The 23,060-nt window shown below is 42.9% G+C and overlaps 2 protein-coding genes across 3 annotated transcripts in view; one reads left to right on the top strand and one right to left on the bottom strand.

The window, feature by feature from the left end:
- Positions 1-23,060, top strand: part of Eif5b (eukaryotic translation initiation factor 5B) — a 35,967-nt gene that overhangs the window by 778 nt on the left and 12,129 nt on the right. Inside the window, exons 2-14 of the mRNA XM_077424890.1 lie at positions 6-364; positions 500-692; positions 780-1,112; positions 1,187-1,396; positions 1,496-1,938; positions 2,045-2,262; positions 2,394-2,596; positions 2,692-2,957; positions 3,384-3,465; positions 3,606-3,787; positions 16,663-16,739; positions 17,013-17,220; positions 17,390-17,485. Coding sequence (XP_077281016.1) covers positions 6-364; positions 500-692; positions 780-1,112; positions 1,187-1,396; positions 1,496-1,938; positions 2,045-2,262; positions 2,394-2,596; positions 2,692-2,957; positions 3,384-3,465; positions 3,606-3,787; positions 16,663-16,739; positions 17,013-17,220; positions 17,390-17,485 — 2,870 coding nt within the window. The remainder of the gene's footprint in view (positions 1-5; positions 365-499; positions 693-779; positions 1,113-1,186; positions 1,397-1,495; positions 1,939-2,044; positions 2,263-2,393; positions 2,597-2,691; positions 2,958-3,383; positions 3,466-3,605; positions 3,788-16,662; positions 16,740-17,012; positions 17,221-17,389; positions 17,486-23,060) is intronic.
- On the bottom strand, positions 5,028-8,923 carry LOC143907863 (uncharacterized). 2 transcript variants are annotated; one of them, XM_077424903.1, is made up of 2 exons: positions 6,972-8,923; positions 5,028-6,897 (listed from the first exon to the last, which is right to left on the bottom strand). In XM_077424903.1, the coding sequence occupies exons 1-2, from the start codon at positions 8,261-8,263 to the stop codon at positions 6,837-6,839; spliced, it is 1,353 nt and encodes a 450-aa protein (XP_077281029.1). In that variant the 5' UTR covers positions 8,264-8,923; the 3' UTR covers positions 5,028-6,836. The 2 variants fall into 2 exon arrangements, with proteins under 2 accessions (XP_077281029.1, XP_077281028.1); XM_077424902.1 differs by having other exon boundaries at positions 5,028-8,289; positions 8,444-8,923.

The following is a 23,060-nucleotide window of genomic DNA, read 5'->3' as shown; positions in this document are numbered from 1 at the left end:
AATAGGCAGGAGAAAGCGCAATGACAGCGACGAAGACATTGAACAAGTATTGGCAGAGTTGGCATTGGAATATTCTGGAGAGAAACCCGAAGCTACGGATAATAAAGTTGAAGATAAAACAGAACCGAACGAGCAAAAGATCGACAATGAAGATAAAAAGAAGAAAGGGAAGAAGGATAAGAAAAAGACTGAAAAGAACGATATCAAAGACGATACTGACGAAACTACGGACAATAATATTGTAGAATCAGAATTAAACAATACTGACAGGGACGTTGAAGTTGGTACTGTAAAAACGGCGGCACAAAAGAAAAAAGAGAAGAAAGAAAGGGAGAAGCAAAAGAAGTTAGCTCAGAAAAAAGCGGTGAGAAAGATAACAATGATATAATTTGTTCGCTACGCAAATGCTTTTTATGTAAAATTTTTTTGCTTAAAAATGAATTTATTATTAATGTATTTCTTACTAATGAGATGTATTATTTAATTTTCATTATAATAGGAAACTGCAAAGGAAGGTGGCAACAAGAAAGAGGATGACGAAACTGCAGCTTCTGAAGAAAAGAAAAATGATAAAGTTATATCAGCGAAGAAGGATCAGGATAGCGTAGAAGCCGATGGTGACGTTGCTGAGACTGAAGATGGTACAAAGAAGAAAAAGAAGAAAGGTGGCAAGGAAGAAACTAAAGAAAAAGGTAATTTTAGTTACCAACATATATCGCTTGGATGATTGTTTTTCGAATCTATACGAATGCATTTCTAATAATAGACTTTTGCGATAGGTAAAGGGCCTGGAAAGAAAACTATTGCCGCTATGCAGGAAGCTTTGAAAAAATTGAAAGAAGAAGAAGAAAGATTGAAGCGTGAAGAAGAAGAAAGGATACGGCAGGAAGAATTGCGAGAGCAGGCAAGATTGGAGCAATTGCGACTTGAACAGGAGCGTAAAGAAAAGAAGAAATTGAAAGAAAAACAACGAAAAGAGAGATTGAAGGCAGAAGGAAAATTCTTAACAACGAAACAAAAACAAGACAGAGCTAGGGCACAAGCGATGCTCGAGGCACTTAAAGCTCAAGGTTTTGATTTGCCAGATGTTGGAGAGAAAAAACCTAGACCAGGTGTTGTACATATTTTTTGCACAATATTTGCAGAAAAATTAAAGTCACAGTATTCATTATTGCAATTATTTTAGGAACACGAATTAGGCCAAATAAAATGAAGCAACAAGTTAGTGTAGAGAAGAAAGAGGAAGAAAAGATTGAGGATAATGAAACATCCGCGGCTCAAGTACAAGTAGAAATAGTAGATGAACCGGTACAGGAAGTAAAGGAAAAGAAGGAAGAAGACGATGTTAAGGATTCGTGGGATGCTGAGACTACTGATGATGAACAGGAAGAGGAAGGTATTGCTTTATATATAGATTGTAGAATTATATGCCGTCCAGAGACTTATTACACTGTATAATGATACATTGAAGTACTCGAATCTTAATTAATTTCAGATAAATCAGACGATATTCTTAAGACACCTGAAAAAGTGAAGAAATTTGGTCAAAAAGTTCCAACCTCGGCTGAACCAGAAAAGAAAGGATCATCCGAAAGCGATACAGAGAGCGAAAGCGGAAGTGAATCTGAATCCGAAGACGAGAGCGACGAAGATAGCGAAGTGGAGGATAAAATGCCAGATGCCGCACGTAAAAAGGAACGTGCAAGGGAACGAATTCAGAATCGTCGTATAGAGGCAGAGAAGAAAAAATCTTTGGATAATCTGAGGGCCGCCGTTGTCTGTGTTTTGGGACACGTCGATACTGGCAAAACGAAAATCCTGGACAAATTGAGAAGAACGAATGTACAAGACGGAGAAGCTGGTGGTATAACTCAACAAATTGGTGCTACTAATGTGCCGATTGAAGCTATCCAAGAATCAACGAAGCATGTAAAGGGCGTAAGTGTTCACTTGAGATCTGAATCTTCAAATATTGGATTTCTGATTATATCGCAACGTACTTGACGTACTTAACGTACTTTAACAATTATCTTTTTGCTTCTAGTTTGCTGACAAGAAATTTAAAATTCCTGGTCTCTTGATCATAGACACACCTGGTCACGAATCGTTTAGTAATCTCAGGAGCAGAGGGTCTTCTCTTTGCGATATAGCAATTTTAGTCGTAGACATTATGCATGGGTTGGAACCGCAAACTATAGAGAGTATCAATTTATTGAAAGCAAAAAAATGTCCTTTTGTTGTCGCTCTCAATAAAATCGACAGGTAATTTCGCATTATGTACAATAATTAATAACTCTGAGATATTTGCGATTGATTAATTTGCATTCTACGTCATGATATTAGCTGCGTTATAAAGTTGCATTATAAAAGTCGTGACAATTTAATTTTTTCAGATTGTACGATTGGCAGACCATGAATCGTAAGGATGTTCAAGATATAGTGAAGAATCAAGAATCTAATACTCAGCGAGAATTTGAGAGGCGGTCGAAGGATATCATTGTACAGTTTGCTGAGCAAGGTCTGAATGCGGCAGTGTATTACGAAAATCCAGATCCGAGAGAATACGTGTCGTTAGTTCCTACCAGTGCTATAACAGGTAATAACAACATACAAATGTACAGACCTAATAGATAGAAGCATAACATTTGGGAATATCTGAATTCTTTTTACACCTCACTGTATTATATACAGGCGAAGGTATGGGCAATCTGTTGGCATTAATAGTTGATGCCTGTCAGGGTCCTCTGGCTAAAAGATTGATGTACAGCGAAGAGCTACAGGCTACCGTCTTAGAAGTCAAAGCATTGCCTGGACTTGGTACTACGATAGACTGTATTCTAGTCAATGGCACGTTAAGAGAAGGTGATACAGTCATCATCGCTGGTACGGACGGACCTATCGTAACACAAATTCGCTCGCTTCTTATGCCGCAGCCGTTAAAGGAATTGCGAGTTAAGGTAATCTTTCAGTGTTTTGCACTCTAAGATGATAAAATATCATCATAATTATTATACTATTCCTTGCGTACCATCAATCAATAAATCAATCAACATTGTCTTTACAACTCTGGGTGGATCTTGGCCTATTCTAAAGCATCGATCTTCTTCCTCTTTACGAACATTTACAACAACGTTTTATATGACGTGGTTGTCAGCTATGTGTACAATTTTTAACTGGAGGAAAGCAAGGAAAGATTTCTGTCAGATTTTCCTAAACCTTAAGTTTACGAAGATTACGAATTAAAAATCTCTCTAGGATAAAGGATCTCGAGACTCGGCAATTATGAGTCCGCCTTTCCTACACAAAGCCACGCGATATCCCACTCCCTACATACTTGATTTTAGAATATAATATTTATGGCATCATATATTTTTTTATTCCAGAATGCATATATCGAATATCGTGAAGTTAAGGCAGCTCAAGGAGTGAAAGTTGCTGCTAAAGATTTGGAAAAGGCCATTGCTGGTATGTAATCTACTTGTAAAAAAATCAATAAGATTAATTCTTTTGCTTTGTAATATATATAACATACATATATATATTTTTTTTCCAAATATTTGTTCTTAAGAATAAAACGAATAACACGAGTTGATATTTGCATATAGGATTAAATCTGCAAGTTGCACAAAAACCAGATGAAATAGACGTTGTGAAAGAAGAAATAGGAAAGGAATTGTCGAGTGCTCTAGGAAACATTCGACTAGCTGAACGAGGAGTTTACGTTCAGGCGTCAACCTTGGGAGCTCTTGAAGCGTTGTTGGACTTCCTGAAAAGCAGCAAGATACCGGTAAGTACTTGTCTGCAGAACAGTTTTTTATTTTGCGTGCATGCGATATTATATACCTATATCACATTCGCGTATATCGCAATACCAGTACAGTGATATAATATTTTTTTTTTACTCTCGACTACTGCCAGTATGCGTTTCACGGACACCGAATATATTGCATGATTATTATCATATATTAGATAGTTGAGTCGTTTAATTGACGTTATAATTTTGATATTTCTTTGGAGATCCAAGCTAAAGAAATGAATAGTAATCGTTGTCACATTATATAATCACTTGCATTGAGTAATAAGATTTCCGGTAATTTTTCACTGATATTTCATATATAATACTTGGTATTATTATAGTCTCACACTCTTATTTTTTTTGTTTATACTATTAAAATGAAAGTACTAATGAAAATCTCGTCTCTACCGATACTGCGGTTTCTTTTACTAATTGTAAGTATTTATTGAACAATATCTCAGTATAATGTGTGTGTGTGTGTGTGTGTGTGTGATATCATTGCCACTTGATATATTATCTTGGTTATTATCTTATCAGCAACTAAAGTCAATATAAGTATTTATTAAACTTATCTACATACATAGTATACATATATATATAAGTGCAATATGTTATATCCTCATAAATCTAAAAATGACTTACAATTTATTTGTATCATCGAGGAAATTTGTTGCGCGTATAATAAGCGCGGAAAGGATGTCAGACCTCGAAAAAGATCGAGACTCGCGGATGTATAAATAAATAAAATAGACATATGTATATCTCTCGGCGAGCGTGCGTAGATAGGATTAAGAGCAGAGAGATAGAGACGGACAGATAGATCGGTAGCTAGATAGATAGACAGATGGAGAAAGAACAGCGGCAACAGCAGCACCAACGAACCACTTCCTTCTTAACAGTTTAGCAGGATACGGCTCATTGGTCGCACACGGTGCTTGTACCCGTGATCTCTCATCTCTCTGCTCCCCCTCCCCCCATCGTGCTATCAGTCGCGCTGTCCAACCGCGTGGGCACGCCTCTACAGCCTTCTACAGGGTGTTTTATAACTTCATCGCATCATCATTTGCGCATCGATCAAAGTTTTGGAGCGTGCGGCAAGTTTTGGAATTTTGCCTTTCGAAAATTTTCCGATCCACGCGGCGCGGCGTCTCGACTAACATTTAATTTAAAAGGAGTAAAGCGTGCGCGAATCGTTTCCATAGAAGCTAGATATTGTATTTGGCGAGGGTTCACAACTAGAAAAAAATTTGTACACCGGATTTCAGAGGAAAAGGATTTCAGCGGGTTTCATCGAATTTCAGCGGATTTCAACGGATTTCAAGGAGTTCATTGGATTTCAAGTGGATTTCAAAAGAATTCAAGTGGATTTCAGAAGAATTCAAGTGGATTTTAAAAGAATTCAAGTAGATTTCAGTGGAATTCAAGAGAATTTCAGAGGATTTCAAACGTTTTACATTAAATTTATCCCTATTTGAGATAAATCAGCGTTTTCATGCGTTTAATTGTATTTGCGTGTTAATTTTTTTTTTTTTTTTTTTTGAAAATCCTTTTCTTTTTTGATGTATGAAAATTCAAACTTAATCTGCTGTTCCTGACTGGGTGATTCGAATTTCTGCGCCTTTCAAAATCTGTAGCCGCGCGAGTTGTAGAAGGCCAGACCGAGGACCAGACTAAATTGCATTTGCATCACAATTTGCTGTCCAATTTCTTGATTCCATGCTTTCCTATTTGATTCAGTGTACAAGGAAATCAAGTGATCTTATTAGAACTGAATGTAGAATTATTTAGAAGTACATAAATATTTTTTTAGCAATATAAGCATGTGTATCTTATCATTATTTGATGAAATCGTTAACGCTGCTATTCTCAACACCATACTAGTTTGAGACTTTGAAAATCTTCTGGCGCAACATTTTTCATTCTAGGATTCTAGGGATTTTTAGACATTTAGTCTAAAGTATCGGCTGGATCTGTTTACTGAGTTTCTTGAGTTATCTGCTGCAGTTTTTTCTATTTTTCGTAGTAGAAAAACTACAACAGATAACTCAAGAAACTCAATAAACAGCTCTAGCTATTACTTTGTAATGCAAAAAAAAAGTAGGGCAATAAAGGTAACTTTTAAACAATAAGCTTTGAAAATTTAATTTTTATTTCTGAAGTAACTTACACATTAGAAAACTGACTACAAGTAGTAATTTACAATTATTAATTTACTACATAGACTTCTGAAACACGCTGCAATTAAACTTATGTCAAACTAAAACAGCAGAACAACAAAACTAAACATAGAGACATTTTCAGTCTTTAAACATCATCTGAATAAAATATAGTATAAGTAGTTAAAATCAAATAGAAATTTGCAATCTTTAAACATCTACTGAAAAACTTAAATACTAAACATCTTTGATACGTAACTTATACATTAGTGAACTGGCTACATATTGTAACAAGTGTTAATTTACATAGACTTCTGAAACACGCTGCAATTAAACTTATGTTTAATAAAAGCAGCAGAACAGCAAAATCAAACATAGAGATACTTTCAGTCTTTAAACATCTGAATAAAATATATCACAAGTAGTTAAAATCAAATAAAAACTTAGTCTTCAAACATCTATTGAAAATTTAAATACTGAACATCTTTGACATGTAACACATGGTAAACTAGTTACTTCATGGTAATAAATGTCAATTTACTATAAAAGACAAAATCACACTGCAATTAACTAACGTCAAACAAATGCAGCAGAACAACTAAGTAAAAACTTACTTACTAATTATCTCTGATAAATACTTTGAAATTGGTGACAAGAGTAGACTAGGAATCAATAACTAAGAATTAGAGGCAGCTACTAAAAACTCATCGATCTTACTCATAATATCACCATTAAGCCTCAAACTACCGTCTACAGAGCAAGGGCGAGGCAAAGAACAAATATAATTTGACAAATTAAAGAAGGAATGTTGTTTTCTGGATGGAATAAGAACACCACTTACAGATATTTTAAACCATGTACACAAACATCCTATACCCTTAGCATTATTTAAAGGATCCTTTGTTGGTACAAAGGTAGCTGAGTAGTTTGTAGCTTTCCCTGTTCCTGTTAAGTAAGAAAAACTTAAGACCCGTCCAATTAAAAGTTCACAATTATTGTCGGGATCGTTAAAGGCACACCAATCACCCAGATGAACATTCTCACAGTGACATACGTTATTGATTGTTTCCACATGGCCTTCAGGATTAAAATTGTCCTCTTTTTGCTTCACCCTGTGGACACGATCAGAACTAAGCCTAGAGTGACCATTACTTAGGAGCCAACAAAGCGTTGTTTTGCGAAGAACAATCTCTTTTCCAGTATTGTCGACATAATTTACAAATGGACTTTGAAGATTCAACTGTGCTTCTTGTTTAGCAGAAATATCTGCCAGCAATATGTCTTCTTCAGTGTCTGCTTCTTTACTTGCTGGCACAGTAAGATCCAAAATAGGCTCGTCCTGAGTGACTTTAGGTTTTAAATGGTAGAGATGAAGAGGCACAGGAGGAGGAACTTTTTGACTTATTTTTGGTTTCATACCTAGAGTTCTAGCTTCAGAAATAGCAAATGCTCTAGCCTCCTGAATTGACTTAATTATATCTTTATCACAAGGGAGTTCACATATTGGCAAAGTTGAGGAATTTGGTTTGTTTCTTGGAAAAACAACATCAGAGGACAGCTCTTGCATAAGGTGTAACTTAAGTTGGATTCTCCTGATTTTGTACAAGAGATCAAGCATATCAAAGTTAACAACTGTGCTAAAAACAGTTGTAAAAGACCTCATAGCACGGAAGAATCCTTCACATGATTGGGAACTGAAGATCCATGGTAGGAAAAGCTCTGGTCTCCCTTCTTTTCGCAGTCTTCGGATTACAGCTACAAGTGCATGTGCATTAAGTTCTATACATAGATAGGTATACGTAGTCAAGAAATTTTTACTTGTGCTGTAACCATTTTCTTGAAGCCATCGCTTCCAGATGCGGAGAAAAAATACACTTTTCCAAATGGCACTTATACGTTCAGAAGGAGTTAGGTTTTTTAGGAGATATGCATCAGAAATGTTTCTCATAACTTCTAGGTACATCTGCGTAGCTGCAGCGCCAGGTATATTAGATAATAGATGTGACACCCTTACTGACATAATTTTCTCTGCAGCATTGAAATTCATCTTGTCATCAGCTTTCAAATAAGACTCAACCAAACCGTGCTCTAGCTTGGATTCCTCCTGCATGAGTATTCTTAAATGCGTTGGAGAAACAACATGGCTACCCATAGGCAAAACTATTGAAGGTTTTAGAAATCTTGTTTTTAGCTTGGTTATAATGTGCACGGTGTCTTGAATATAGGACGTCTTCTGGTCAATATCTTGAACAAACCAATCATACCACACAAGCGGATTGTCAACAGTCACTGGGAAGGCATTTGACCTCATTGCACTCAACAGTCGTGTATCAGCGTCTGAGGAGAATCCAAGAATGTCAATTAAACGTGCTAAAACGTGCTAAAACGTGCTAAAATACAAGGACAAATGTAAACATGTTAAAATAGCAAAACTTTTGATATGATAGTAGTATTCTGTATCACTGCGTCCATTGTTCTAAAAATTACTCACCACGAACGATCTCAAGTCAAACTACCAAACGCTTTGGCTTACACAACTCACAACTGCTCACAACGCCCCACGCTCGCTACGCTGCCGAAAGCCGGGTGCCGCTCGCGCTGAACGTAGTGAACGTTCGTTTCTGTGTCAGCAAAGCGCGTTGGCGGCACAAAAGTCTTGCAGCGTCTTGCAGGGCGCGCAAAACAAACGTTTTACCCACCGAGTCCAAAAAAAATTTCGCAGGATAACGAAAAAAATTTGTGAAGGATTTCATAAAACTTTACTCGGATTTCAGTCGGATTTCAATGATTTCAATCGAATTTCAGAGGATTTTAGTCGGATTTCAGGGGATTTCAACCAGATGTCAAAGATTTCAGTCAAATTTCAAGGATTTCAGCACGATTTCAAGGATTTTGTGGATTTCAGTCGGATTTCAGCCGGATTTCATGGTGGCCTGTACACCGGATTTCAATAGTTGTGAACCCCTCGGAATTTGGTAAACGCACGCACGCACGCACGCACGCACGCATTACAGGTATACACACGCGGACCGCGCGTATATTATTTACGAGGAAGTTACACTATAATAGTTACAGTCGTCCGTGGTAATCGCGCGCCTGTCCCATCCCCATTTTCCGTACAATCGCGGAGAAACATACTTGTATATTTACATAAGAGCATACCAGCGACAGCGAGAGAATGGCAAAAATGTCCCGCGTTATCTCGGAACCGAGATATCATTCGCGACAAGCTCCAGCTACGCTATAATGACCGTATAAGTAATCTAGTAATGGAAACGATTCCGCTCAAGTCCGCGAGCATACATTTTGCCATTTCGGGCCCTCGAGGCCGCGGACGATCATCCGTTCAAAAGTCCGTATTTTTTGCGATAAGTAGCTGTGCAGAGAGAGAGAGAGAGAACGAGCAAGAAAAAATTTGCTGTCATCTTCAGCTCGATGTAACACACCGTCCGAAACGGCCTTAAGCCTGTCCTTGCTCGGGTTATGAATGGGCTCCCCCCACCGCGATTGCACGATCACGTGGCCCCGTGACGTCAGTTTTATCGCACGCACACGCGAGAAACACGCACGTACGATCCCCTTCCCCTTTCCCTCCGCTGCTGCCCTCCTATTCTCGCCACTTCCTCACGTGTACATAGAGCAGAGACACGGCGTTTCCATGGCGCGAAAAGGGTTGGGAAGGGAGAGAGGGAGGAAGAATCCAAGTATCACCAAGCGTGGCCAGAGTCGCAAGAGGAAAGGACGAGGGAGCAAAGGGATGAGAAGGGTTGGCAGATTAAACTCACGCAGACACGCACGCGATGGTGGTGCCTCTCTCTCTCTCTCTCTCTCTCTCTCTCTCTCTCTCTCTCTCTCTCTCAAGTCTCTCCCGCTCTTGGAATGCCTCGTTTTTGCCAACATGGAGGCTCGCACGCCCGCGGACGTGTGTAGGTTGAAGAAAAAAAAAGGAATACGTGATCACACAACGTACAGGAAACTGCCCACACTCGGCGCGCGGGCACCGTGGGTGGATCGGCGGATGGACGGGCGCGGGCGGGCGGATTCAGGAATCGTAGCATCGACGGATACCGGCGCGAGAAATAGCGGAAATAAAGTAACGAGGATACGCGAGGCTTGCAAGAAAACGGAGCAGAATTCATTCGGCGCCGCGCGTGAATGAAAGCCTGCGGCGCGGCGCGGCGCGGCGTCTTGATTTTGACCTCTCGTCTCGGCTTGCCGGAGTTGAACGCTGATTGTGAGATAGATAGCGGAGGTTCATTCTTGTCGCTTTATAATTTTATGTTATACTTTGCTATATTATATTTTGCTTCGAGACCGAAACCGGGTCGAGATCGGGAGCGTTCCTGCGCCCCTAATTCCTGTTTTTCTGAACGTGCGGATCAAATATTATAATTCAGCCGTTATTTTCCAAATATCGCGTACGTCTTGACGAAATAATTTCTTATTTAAAGAATTCGTTCACGTATCTGTCAAATAGCGAAGTGATCCCGGGAGGTCATTTGTTGAAATTGTTCGATTGTACGATATAATATACCTATTACAACGCGCGACACACCATTATACAGCGTGCGATCTTTAATTTCTCTAACAATAAGTCTGTGTATAAACTGTAGAGAGCGTATAGTCTTTTTATATACCCCGTCGTTTTATATATACCTGTCGCGACCGCCACAACAACAGGAAGTCATAACTTTTGACGCGTGAATTCAATGAGTAACGTAAAGAAGAATCAATGTAAAGTGTCTTTAGGTCAAGATTACTCGGCGACCATGACGATGTTTTTCAAGGCGTTGCCTCGGTAAAACGTAAATCACATTACATGTATATTGTACATCTGTTAATTAAACATTAAATGATACTACGCGACGCCTCTCCGCCGCGATCGATGCACAATGGCGGTTGTTGAATTAACGATTCTTATCGGGCGACGCGACGGTCTTTCCTGTTCTCGTCTCTCCGTTTAGCCGAACGGGATCGGAATATGCAGCTTAATCGGGACCGCGGGGTTTTACGCGCTCCTCTTGGAACCTGCCAGCCATACGCGCGCGCCTTGATTGACGACTACCTATATAGTACCTATACGATTAGCCTATAGGCCTATACGCTGCCTATAGGCAATAGCGGGTGCGAATAAGACAATCTGTCTGGTGGATATAGAGCGGCGCGGCGCGGCGCGGCAACTTGCTATTAACGACAATTAATCGCGACCATGGCACTCGCGCCGAGCTAGCTGGCCTAACTCTCGCGATAGCAGAGTTACCATCGGCATTTTGTTATTGCTGAAATCGTCATATGACGGCCGTTATGTAACAGCAGGCGGTATTACTAACATAATGATCGCAGCGACGCGAGTACGACTGATATCGGGTTTCTTTTCGTCGAAACTGCGTAATACCACGGCTATCGCGGTACAGGATCGCCGATTAACGTGTCGCGATCTCGCGTGTCGATCGCGCGTCCCGCGTTAATTATGGATGGCGAGATTCCCAGATTTTCTGTATCGGCAATCGGGAAATTAACGTTGTCGATTTTATTACTTTACCGCAGAATGTGTGTATAATTCGAATAAGATACAAGCCGTTTTCGGTCTAATAGCGTTTTTCACTGGCAGAGCCGGTGCGCACTCAGTGCACATTAAAGCCGTCGTACACAAACCAACGTAAAGTGTATGTTTAATATAATCGGGTTAAATCATGAAATCCTCAATATTCTTTATTGCATTATTTGGTAAAATATGTACTGAGTATTTTATCAGTCAAAATATTTGCATTTTACTTTAAATATTAGAGACTAAATCAGTGTATAACGGCTTTAATGTGCACTGAGTGCGCACCAGTTCTGCCAGTGAAAAACGCTATTAGATTCATGTAGGTATATGTAAGTGTCAACTAATATATATAGAAGGATTTTCATCTTTAATAACCTTGATAAAGGTGATTTAAAGGTAAATCACTTTTTTGCCACCCTATATATATAATATGTTTCCGGCTGACACTGATATTCAGTGGATTTTCTTGAACGCGCATACGTCGGAGCCGGAGCGGAGCTGAGCGGAGCGGAGCGGAGCGCGCCGTGCCGTCACAAGCGGACTCCGCTCACACCGCCTTCTCGGCTCCGATTCAACGCGAGCGCAACAGGAAAAGATGGTTCGCTTCCTCATATTGTTTCCGAACGCTCGGCACGACGGTAGTTTCTTACACGTCAGCTATGCATTGAGAAGAGGCCCGAGTTCCCTCGCGCTCGAAACGAGACTAATGCGTTTTCATAACGCATAACCGCCACTGCGATATCAATCGTTCTTGTCTAACAAATTACACAATCCATAATTTATAGGATTTCCGCTCCGCTGGCGACGACACATTTCCTCGGATTATCCCGGTGAATCCGTCCAATCTGGGATTACCGCTGTCGGTCGTCGGTCCCCCGTTAGACGAACGTTTTCTTCTCTTCCTTTTTTCTTTTATTTATTATCGCGATGCCCGAAAATCCCACTCGTCCCACTGGTTGTGACTCAACCGCAAGCCTTTTCAATTTAAGGACAATTTAAGGACGCTGTCTTTTTGTCGCGGTATCGATAAACCTCGAAATAAATTATAATATTTTATTTGTTGCCGCTGGAGCTTCACTTTTGTACAATTTCAACTTGAGGAGGGAGGCGCTCGCTTTTCAAGAACCTGCCTAGAACGTTAGGACACTTAGGACGCGCGCGCGAATTTCGGTACAATGGGAAAATTCTCAAGTTTTGTTGCCGGGGACTTCCGGCGGCACGGAATTCCTTCGCTATTCTCAAGAATTTCGCGGCATCTGGCAGGGTTCGGACTATTCGGAGTTTCGGAGGCTAGCCGATCGGCTACCTGGCTCGTTCGGCCGTTCGCGTAACGGGCAGCGCTCGCTCGCTCGCTCGCTCGCTCGCTCCTCTTCCGCGCCGGTGCCGCGCCGGTGCCGGTGCGGCAGGAAAAGATGGCTCGTTTCCTCGCATTGTTTCTAACCGCGGCATATGAGGAGTGCGCGGCCTGCATATGCTGGGGACATGGGAGCGGATGCGTGCGAGCGAGAGACCGAGCGCCCGTGCACGCTTCGCCGCGTCGCGAGCGCGTTTTCATGAAGCGATCGAAAAAAACTGCAGATCGACGTGCTCATCTTCAATTAATCTCGAAGATAAATTAGGATTAAGTACGCGAGCGTTGCCCTACTGGATTCTCTTGATCTCACAACGATTCTTCTTGGCTTGTTTTTCTAAATATTTTATTAGGTAATAGGCACACAGCTTTTGTTCGATAGTCTTTTTGTAAAGAAATTATTCATTTTTTATGTTGATGTCTTTCTTACAATCGAATTTTAGATTGTGATTCTATTGATGTAAAGATTACTTGAGATCGTACGGAAATTATATAACTTTGCTCTCTCGCGAAAATTAATTTGCCAAAAGATTTTTTTTCATTTCAATCATTTATTTTTCGGTAAACGGTAAGTTTCTTGAGAGTCTCGTTCTAAGCTGTTGCAAATCTATAATTTTTTTTTCCACGCATATACTTTTATCAACGCGTTTACAACATATAAGAATTCGAGAAAAATGATAGTAAGTCATATTTTCCTGGCGTACTTCGTACTCTTTAGAATCGTTGCTTCGAGCATACGGAACGCACCTCTCTCTCTCTCTCTCTCTCTCTCTCTCTCTCTCTCTCTCTCTCTCTCTCTTTCTTTCTCAGTGATCACCGCGTGATCATGGCGACTTCGTGAAGGAGCGAAAAACCGAAATTCGCCAAAAGGCCCCAGCCACGCTCGTCCTTCGGTGACGCTAATCGCGCGCGCTCGCGCGGGCAGGATATGCAGGAGGAGCGGAATGGGAGGCGAGTTTAATAAATTAGCGTTTCCTTCTTCGGCGCAGCGTGCCGCAGTTACGACGAGAGGCTAAAGAGGATCCGTGCCCCCGACGGCTGGTTTTAAATGCCGGAAGCACCTCCCTCCCTCTCTATCCCCCCGTCCCGATTCCCCGAGCCCTCCTTTAACCCACCTCCCCCCCTCCATCGTACCATGCGCCGGACCCCCTTTCGTCCCGCTTCCTCGCCGTCTTACTCTTCCTTCCAACTTCCTCCCGCTTATACCATCAGCATTACCAGCGGCGTTTCTTTCGCCGGCAACATCTGCCGTGTCCGCCTTTTCTCGTCGTACTAGATCTTTCTCCTTCTCTCGTCTCGCCTTTCCTCTCCTTCCTTTCCCCCTTTCCCCCTTCCCCCCGCCGCACTCGACTTGTTATTTTTTCTTTTCCACCGCGGCACCTCTCTCACCTCCTGTCCGCCTCCCCATCCACCCGCCTCCTCTTCTTCGAGAGCGCATCCGTTCCTCTAAAGCCAAGTTATCGTCAACTCGCGACTCGCTACGAATTTTGATCGTGTACGGAGAAGAAGATCGAGATTTCGTGACGACTGTCGTCTAAATCTCGCCGATTTGACGTAATTCATCAGTCAAAATGATTATTTGAACGTAAGAAATCGGATAAAATTATATTGTAAGCATTATTAATCGTGATAATTGCCGGTATTTAATAATGTTTCGTTAATCGTTAATTGGATATTATATACGAGCTAAATGTCGATCCAGATGGAATTAGTCCAGATGGAGCATTATGGAATTGGTACAGAAATTTTTGTTCAACGTTTTATTTTTTCTCTTGGACATTTCACGAAGCTGCAATGTACCTTGCAACATGTAGTAATGAGGAAAAAAATATATTGGCGGCAGGCGTATCTGATATAAGGATCGGAATGCGACGCGACGCGCGCCGGAAGTTCTAAAACACGCTTATCTTGGAAAGTCCTCGGGAACGTATCATCTTCCGCTCGTTCGCCCATCCGTTCGTACGTTCATTCGTTCGTTTGTCTCTACTTCGCGCTCGCGCGCGCGTTCCCCCTCGATCGTGCGCCTCCGTCAGCCGCTTGGTACCGGCTCGAGAATTGGCCCGTAAATAGGAACTACCATTTGTGTGCACGGTCTGTATACCTGCAAGAATAATTATCGTTACAATCGCGGTGGATGCGGTTCGCGAGGGTGCGCTCGAAATGAAAATGAGAGAAAGGGAGAGAGAGACGTGTATTTGAAATGCAGAATTATTATCAAGTGTTTTTGCAAGTTAAAATATTTGCAAGTTTTATGGGAATTTTGTTATTTGTTTAGTATATGAAAGAAGAGAAGATAAGAAGAAATTATTTATCTACGAAAAGAAAGAAACAACAATCTGCAAGATTCTTTCTAGGATGATAATTTAATTGTATTAATATTAATACATTTAATTCTGCGATTGTGAAATCTCAACATATTTATTAGCGTCTCAGAGTAATTCAGAATTAAATTTGTATATTGAGTTATACCGAGAATATAAAAATACCGAGATATAATGCACGGGATTTACGTAAAAGATCCGAAAGAGATCTTGGACGGATATTTATTTCTCTCTCATTGTCAGTATCTCTCAGTAGACCCGGGACGTCTTCTTGTGTATCCTGTAACGTTACGACTTACGACAGCTCACGCTCGTTCTATACCCCGGTCGGCTTTAATCCCGACTACGGCGGCTCGCGCCTCGCGGTTCGCGGTGCTCCTCGCTCCTCGCTCCTCGACCGCGCGGACTCGCGGAGCGGCTTTTCTCGGTAAAGCCGCGAAACGGCTCGTTTGCAACTGCATCGCCGCGTCCGTCGCGTTTATTTCAACGTGTTGCGTCGCGCGTCTCGCGCGTCGCCGCGTCCCGTCTCGTTGCACCGTCCGGCCGAATCTGGGCGGCATGCATGCGTCACAGGTTATTTTTGCCTGGTGGTATATACACACGCGGATCCGCACACGCGGAGAGGCTCGCGGGATCCGTGGCGTTTCGGTGGCAATGATTCCCCGAGATTTGGTCGCCGGTAACATGAACGTATGGGCGATCCAAACGGATTGCGAAACGCATCGCTCGTCGCCTACCAGCCACTTTATTGAAAAACAGTTATTAATATTTATGTATTAATCTTATTACGATTAATTTACATTTAAATGATAGTTATTCGTCGTCGAGAAATACTCTCCGTAGTAATTCTTTTCAGCTGGTTTTTCATTAAATTTCTTTATACATATATATCAAGAGATTTGATATATCATTTGTTTGACGGCAACGCGACTAGTCTACTCGTGACTTCCCCGCGCCGTTTATCTTCCGAACGGTTACTCCTCGTCCGAGCAAATGGATTGCAAGGCACTTTTTGCGCATTCGCATGGTCACGCGTGACGAATATCAGCGTCGATGTAAAGTTACATTGCCCGCAAGAAACTGGTTTGCGTTAAAGAGATGACAAGTGCGATTCGCGTCTTCTGCCGTTAGATTGTTACTGCAATCGTTTACTCCTCTCTCTCTCTCTCTCTCTCTCTCTCTCTCTCTCTCTCTCTCTCTCTCTCTCTCTCTCTCTCTCTCTCTCTCTCTCTCTCTCTCTCTCTCTCTCTCTCTCTCTCTCTCTCCCCTCCTCTCCCTGCATTACGTAACAATATGCGAAATAACGTGACGCAAGAAACTATGTAATAATGTTGCCAAGATGAGAGAGACAGTCATTGCACGCTGTCGAGCAAAATCAGAGCAACTTGCGTAATGACAAACCGCATTCGCTCGCGATGCTGCTTGATATATATCTTTCTTGCGTTTAACAATCTCTCCTTTGTTAACGACATTTTTGTCTTTGTTCACAGTACTCCGGAATTCGTATCGGACCGGTCGTCAAGAAAGACGTCATGAAAGCTTCTATCATGCTGGAGCACGACAGCCAGTGAGTACATCTCGACAGTAAAATTGTCACTCTCGATCGTGTCTGCCTCTATTAAGTTCTCCAAGAAGTGAGAGTGAAAATAAATATCGATTTTATTCTTTTTGTAACTTTTAGTACACGAAATAACTTGTAAAAATTGTGTAAAAATTTTTTTATGAAAGAAAATTTTACGCTTTTTCGATATTTCCTCAATTTCCCGTTGTCGAAAAGAGCGACGGATAGCCGACGGCGAATTATAATTAATCAATTGCCATTTAATTAATTTGTCCGCAGATACGCTACGATTCTCGCGTTCGATGTAAAAATCGAGAGGGACGCGCAAGAGCTCGCGGACTCCCTGGGCGTCAAAATCTTCCAGGCTGACATTATTTACCACCTGTTCGACAAATTCACCAATTACAGGGAGGAACTGAAGCAGCGCAAGCGGGATGAGAACAAGCACATCGCCGTGTTTCCGTGCAAGCTCAAGATTCTGCCGCAGGTGAGTTATATGCGAGTTATATGCGCGTTCGCTTCGCCAGGGTTGAAACGGATACGCGATAAACAAGCGGGATTTACGCCGCGCCCGCGCCCGCCCCCGCGCCGGTGCGACGTCACCGGCGATCTCCGAACTCGGGGACTTTTTAAACGTGAGCCCGTTTGGATTTCAGTACGTATTCAACTCGAGGGATCCGATCGTGATCGGCGTAATGGTCGAGGCTGGAATCGTCAAGGAAGGAACGCCGCTCTGCGTCCCGAGCAAGGACGTGAGTTGACTTAACATTTCTTTTTCCTCTCTACCTCTGAAACTCATTGCGCGAATCGCAATGTACATATGCCTCTTCGTGTGCCGATGCCGTTCGCATCGTTATAGAATATGAAATGTATCGCCGGGGAGATCGATAATCTTCGCGTTGTGCGAGCGTCAATGATAGGTACCTATATCTTTTAGTTTGCGCATTTTTGCTACTAACGTTAACGTATATTATAGGGACCTTAACAGAGTCTGATCCTTTCTTTAATTATATGAACGAGAAGAGATTACCAAAGACTTTGCTTACAGGGAACAAGGTGTCGCGAATACCTCCCGAGTATTTCTATCATTCTCCACGGGAATAAGATACGAACGTCGGGCAAGTGTTTGCGTGAAAAACCGGCGCGACTTGTCAGCGACGCGTTGCATCAAAAATAATTGCGATGGGCGTATTTATTTTAATCGCGGTAGCCGGGCCGGAGAAATTTTAATGAAATTTACGCTGAAGACTCGAGGTGAAAATTGAATCCGCTCGCACGTGGAAAGGATGAATGGAAGAGAGAAAGAGAGAAACGGATGCCAACCTGTGTATGCAGGACTTGTATTACGCGACGGTAGACGGGGGAAGTCGCGACTGGACCAGTCCTGCGGACCGAAGCGGAGAGCGGTAATTGAGAACTATCGGCGCGCGCGTAGGTGAACTCGTTCGGCGGAAATACGGCGATTCAGTTGGTCGATCGATCGCGTCGATCGAGCGGGCGGACATATTAAACCGCTCCGGGCCGGCCGATCGACTGGCATTCTCAGTCCCGCTCTCCCTCGCTCCCGTAGGTGGATCCGACCGACCGAAGAGAGTCCGTCTCTCTTTCTCTCTCCCTCCCCCCTATCCCTTCCTTTCCTTTCCTCTCTTCTCTTCGTCCCATTCTTTCCCGTAGGAGGAACCGGGTGGGTAGCTGGCCTCTCCGGCCTCGCCTTACGCGGTAGCGCGCGCGAAACGTTGCAGGTTGCCTAGTCTCGGATCCCGTAGGCGTCGACGATGCCATTAGTGGCACGCAAATTCCCGACGGACAAAAATCCGAAATGTATTCTCCCACCGGCGCACCCACGCACCGCGATCGATGATTTAACGCGCGGCCAACTCTGTCAACGCGCGGCTCAGTTCGGCTCGGCTCGGCTCGGCTCGGCTCGGCTCGACTCGACTTGGCTTTGGCTTAACACCGGTCCGCGTGACATTTTTTTAGTCTTTTCCTTGCAGACGCTTTTCTCAGCATCCCGTGATTTATTCGTCCGAAAACGAGGACATCTATAATTTTACAGATATCGAAATTCTGAAGAATGCTCCAAAACTGAATCCAGAATTAAAATGTTTTTTTTGGTCTTTTTTTAATGTAAAAATTGAAATGCGCTTATGAAAAAGATGTGTAATAGTTACAGCGCGAAACGCAATTTAAGAACGAGACACTACTCGAGTTCGAAGCTCGGCTCGGCTCGAAGCTCTCGCTCGTCGCGCGTCGCCGAATTCTTAACGACATTTCTCAACATTTTTTTGGCGGTTGCTCTTCGCCTCGCGCCAGTATTCGCTAGGAACATATCCACGATTTTGCACAACGCGTTCTTGCCGTGTGTCTTTGTCCTTCGAAAGAACGACGCGCGGATTCCGAACGGCTGATCGTTTTTCCACGAGCGACTCGACGCTCGACGTTATATCCGGTATATCGAAAGACGAGCGCGGTACAACTTTCATATTTTTTTTTAGATTTAATTTGAATTCGAACTTGTGTGTAACTTGTTTTAATTTGTTTTAATTTCCTATTTCAAGTAGATAAAGAAGTAAAATTCTTATAATTACGTAGTTCTTCTCAAACGTTGTGATTCGAGGAAATATTTGCAATTTATTGTATAAACTTCTGCTCCGAGATATTTTTTCCTTACCTCTTCTCCCTCGGTTTCTTTCTTTAGGCGTGGGCTTTAAAGCAAGGTTTTAGAACAACCTTTTCTCGAAACCTTTGAGGCTCGAGAAATAGAATCGGCTGCTGTTAGCGATTATTCGACTACAATACTCGGAGAACGCACGTGTTCGGTCTCGCCGAATAAAACCGGCAGCTTCGCAAACAAAGCGACCGGCGGAAAAATCGAGATTTACCGTGAAAGTTACTTCCGCTCGTATCGTCCAATCACGGAGCGTGTCGTCGGGTCCGTGTATATCCGCGAAGACGCGTGTCTTCCCGACGATGACCTGACGATTATCCCGTGCCTTCGTCGAGTCTCACGAAACTCCAGTTAGCGCAGGTCAGTTTGCGCCCGGGTCTCCCTTTTGTTGAACGGCCGCGGCGACCGGATGCACGTCGTCGGTGGGACGGAGAAACACGCGCCGATATCACGCCGCAAAAGGAAACGGCGCGGCTTAAACATGGGGACGGAAGAACGATACGGCGGAACGTGAGCTCGCAAACGTCGAGGAGATTTTCAGCGCGCGATCGCGCGATACATTTGGCCATCAGAGGAACAGTGTCGTGCCTCACAGAGGCTCTCGAGCCATGCACGAAGATTCGCATGCCAATTTCGCGCGATGACGCCCTGTCCGCCGTTCGTGACTCTGTGGTTACAAACATCTTTTCGTTCCCTTTTCCCTTTTCCCTTTTTCTTTTATAGTTATAATTATAGTTGTAGAGTCATTATATTGTGAACATATGTATGTCTTTTCGCGCATATAGATCGATCGAGATTGAAATCGCGCATCGACGTTTTCCCGTTAATGTGACGATTGTCGTTCGTGTCGTTTATACGTAACGCGCGTCTCGATTACTCTTTCCTTAGAATTTATTCTGCCGTTTTATGGCGCCGCGAGAGAGCGGGAGCGCCTCGGAGAACTCATATGGAACACATCTATTCAACTCTCTATCCGCCGTTTCCTCTCTCGCGACTTCCATCGTGCGTTATCGGACGTACCCGCGCGCACCGCACATACAAATACATATGTAGAAACACACAGAGAAACATATAGTACGGGCGTTGCGCAACGCGCCAGTCTCGATAAGCGGCTTTAACGGCGAGCGGAAATCCGGCGGATTCTTTCGGCCTGCCGTTTTCTTGTGCGGCGTTTCCTTTTTTTCTCCCCTCCGTTATTCATTTTCCGCTCTTTCCGCCGACCGACCGACCGGCAGGCCGATCATTCGTCCATCCGTTCGTACATCCGTCGCGTCGGTTTGTTCGGTGGCGGATTCTGTTCGGCCTGATGACCCGGGAGTCGCGATAGCGCTGCGCTTTCGATGCGCTCTCTCTTCCTCTCCGCTCCCTCTGGGAGTAGATCTCGGCACGTTTCACGATTGGATGGTCCTGGCGGAAATAACCTCCCTGCCTAAAGCATCTTCTTCTTCATTATTCTCTTCTCCCTCGCAGTCTTCGCTCCAGCTGTACGTATCGCGCGACACTCTTTTCCGTCTGCTGGCGCTGCTGGCGTATAATAGAATCGTCGTACTTTTGTCAGTTTACATAGAGCCAGAATACGTCTGTTCATTAAGCTCCGGTTTTAAATGCAAGGTGAATCTCAGGAGTTGATCGAATTTATATATCCTCTTGCAATCGACTTTGGATTTTTTTTAAATCTATTTTTATAAATGCATACATATGTATTTTATAAATGTATATTTAGTATAATGAAAAATATTATGATTTTCCAAAACATTATAAAATCCCAAGAAACATTGTAAAATATCAATCGGCACTTAAAATCAACGTAAGTTAGTAAATAAAATAAAATTTAAATTGAATTAAAATTAAATTAAAAATGAATTAAAATCGGGGTTGGACAGGACATTGTGGAGCATCTTCGTTTGTCGTCCCTATAAAGCGAAAGTTGGAAGCTCGAGTAGGAACGAGCAGAGTAGACGAATAACTGGGACGAAGAGGAAAAAGGAGAAGAGAGAGAGAGAGAGAGAGAGAGAGAGAGAGAGAGAGAGAGAGAGAGAGAGAGAGAGAGAACAGACGTGGCGGCAGGGCGAAAGATAAAGCAAGAAAGAGGCACAAGCCCTTTATCGTAATAAGTTGAACAACACGCTATCGTGGCACGAGAAACACGATCGACATATTCGGTCTCTTACTCGATTCTCAATCTTTACGATGTTTCATAACGCTGTTTTGTACAGAGAGAGAGAGAGAGAGAGAGAGAGAGAGAGAGAGAGAGAGAGAGAGAGAGAGAGAGAGAGAAATAATCTATGAGGTTTAAATATGATTCCCAAGTCGCATCAATATTAAGAGATACGTCCGTTATTGAACAACTTGCGTATCGCGATGTCTTTCGTGGATAATGAAAAATGTTAAGAAAGGACCTGAGTAGCTTAGAACGATTTCACTTGGAATTATATTCAGCTCGTGGGCGAGCGACAGGAACTAGAAACGCTCTGGTGCGCGAGTCCTCTTCCGGCGGAAAGGCGCTCGTACATAGAGCCGTTCTTCCTTTCTCTCCCATACCGTCCCTCTTCCCCGTCCTGCCCGTTGTTTCCTCTTCCTTTTCCTTGGCGCATACGCCGTGGCATGCGCGCGTGCAAATTCGCGGCGGATAGGAATTTCAAGCCGGAGAGGATATCTCTCTATTGAGAGGTATTCAGACCGCGACGCGACGTTTCGCAATTGCCCCCGATGCACGCGGATGTTAGTCTCTCAACTTCTCAAGTACGAGAAGGGAGCTCTTACGCGAAAATGATCTTTCCTGACTTGGCGAATCGTCCGAGGAGTAAAAAAGTACGCGAGACACGCCTACGCGAAGATCAATCGAATTGTCTTCCGATTTTTGCAGAGAAGCGAAACTTTCAACGCAATCTTTTTCTATTACCTTACAAATTATGTATATTATATTTAAAAGTATACAACGGATTTTTAAAAAGCTCGTAGTATATACAAGTTAGATAAACGATATGTCGGTATTTTTTTTTTTTTGAAAACGCAAAATTTTAGATATAGTTTAACAATATCGTCTCATCATCGTTAACAAAAAGGAACATAAAGAAGAAATGATGTATAATGAAATCGATACGCGAAACTTCATTTTTAAGAAAACTTGAAAACATTTTAAGATGTTGCATTGTAAGTAAGTAAGCATTGTAAAGTCAGGATCTCTTTTGCCGCGTGAATGTTTTCTGATATAACCCATATAATTTCGACGACATCAATCGGAACCGGATGTGTCGAGTTAACCTCGAGGGACTGTCCCGAGCCTCAAAAGAGCCGGTCGCATACCAAAGGATACCGTGTGTCGCTTATACTTAGCATTTGTACGTTCACTACCACTATTATACCCGCGACAGACTGAATGCATTCTTGTGAAAGGACGAACGTCTCGCGTCCGCACTCGGCATGTCGAGAGGGTTCGGCACCGTCCGTCCGCCCTTCCGTCTAACGAATGATAAACGGCCGGAAGGAAGCCAGAGGCGTTTCCACGAAAGCTACTGACAGGGCCGGAAGACCAAAAGACGGAAAGACGGGATGTGGTCGGTGAGTAAGCGCCGCGAACGCGTGTGTTTGTGCTCTTTCGTACCGCACCAACAGCCTGTACGGCGCGGGCGTCCCTTATTTTTCAATATCGCTCTTCC

This window comes from Temnothorax americanus, unplaced genomic scaffold (genome assembly GCF_048541705.1).
Source record: "Temnothorax americanus isolate GAGA-0224 unplaced genomic scaffold, ASM4854170v1 Scaffold9, whole genome shotgun sequence".
Classification (NCBI taxonomy): domain Eukaryota; kingdom Metazoa; phylum Arthropoda; class Insecta; order Hymenoptera; family Formicidae; genus Temnothorax; species Temnothorax americanus.
Note: the sequence above shows the minus strand (reverse complement) of the source record. Positions and strands in the feature narration are given on the sequence as shown.

Excerpts from the sequence above, each read along its gene's own strand:
- LOC143907863 (XM_077424902.1), bottom strand. The coding sequence starts at position 8,263 with ATGAGGTCAAATGCCTTCCCAGTGACTGTTGACAATCCGCTTGTGTGG.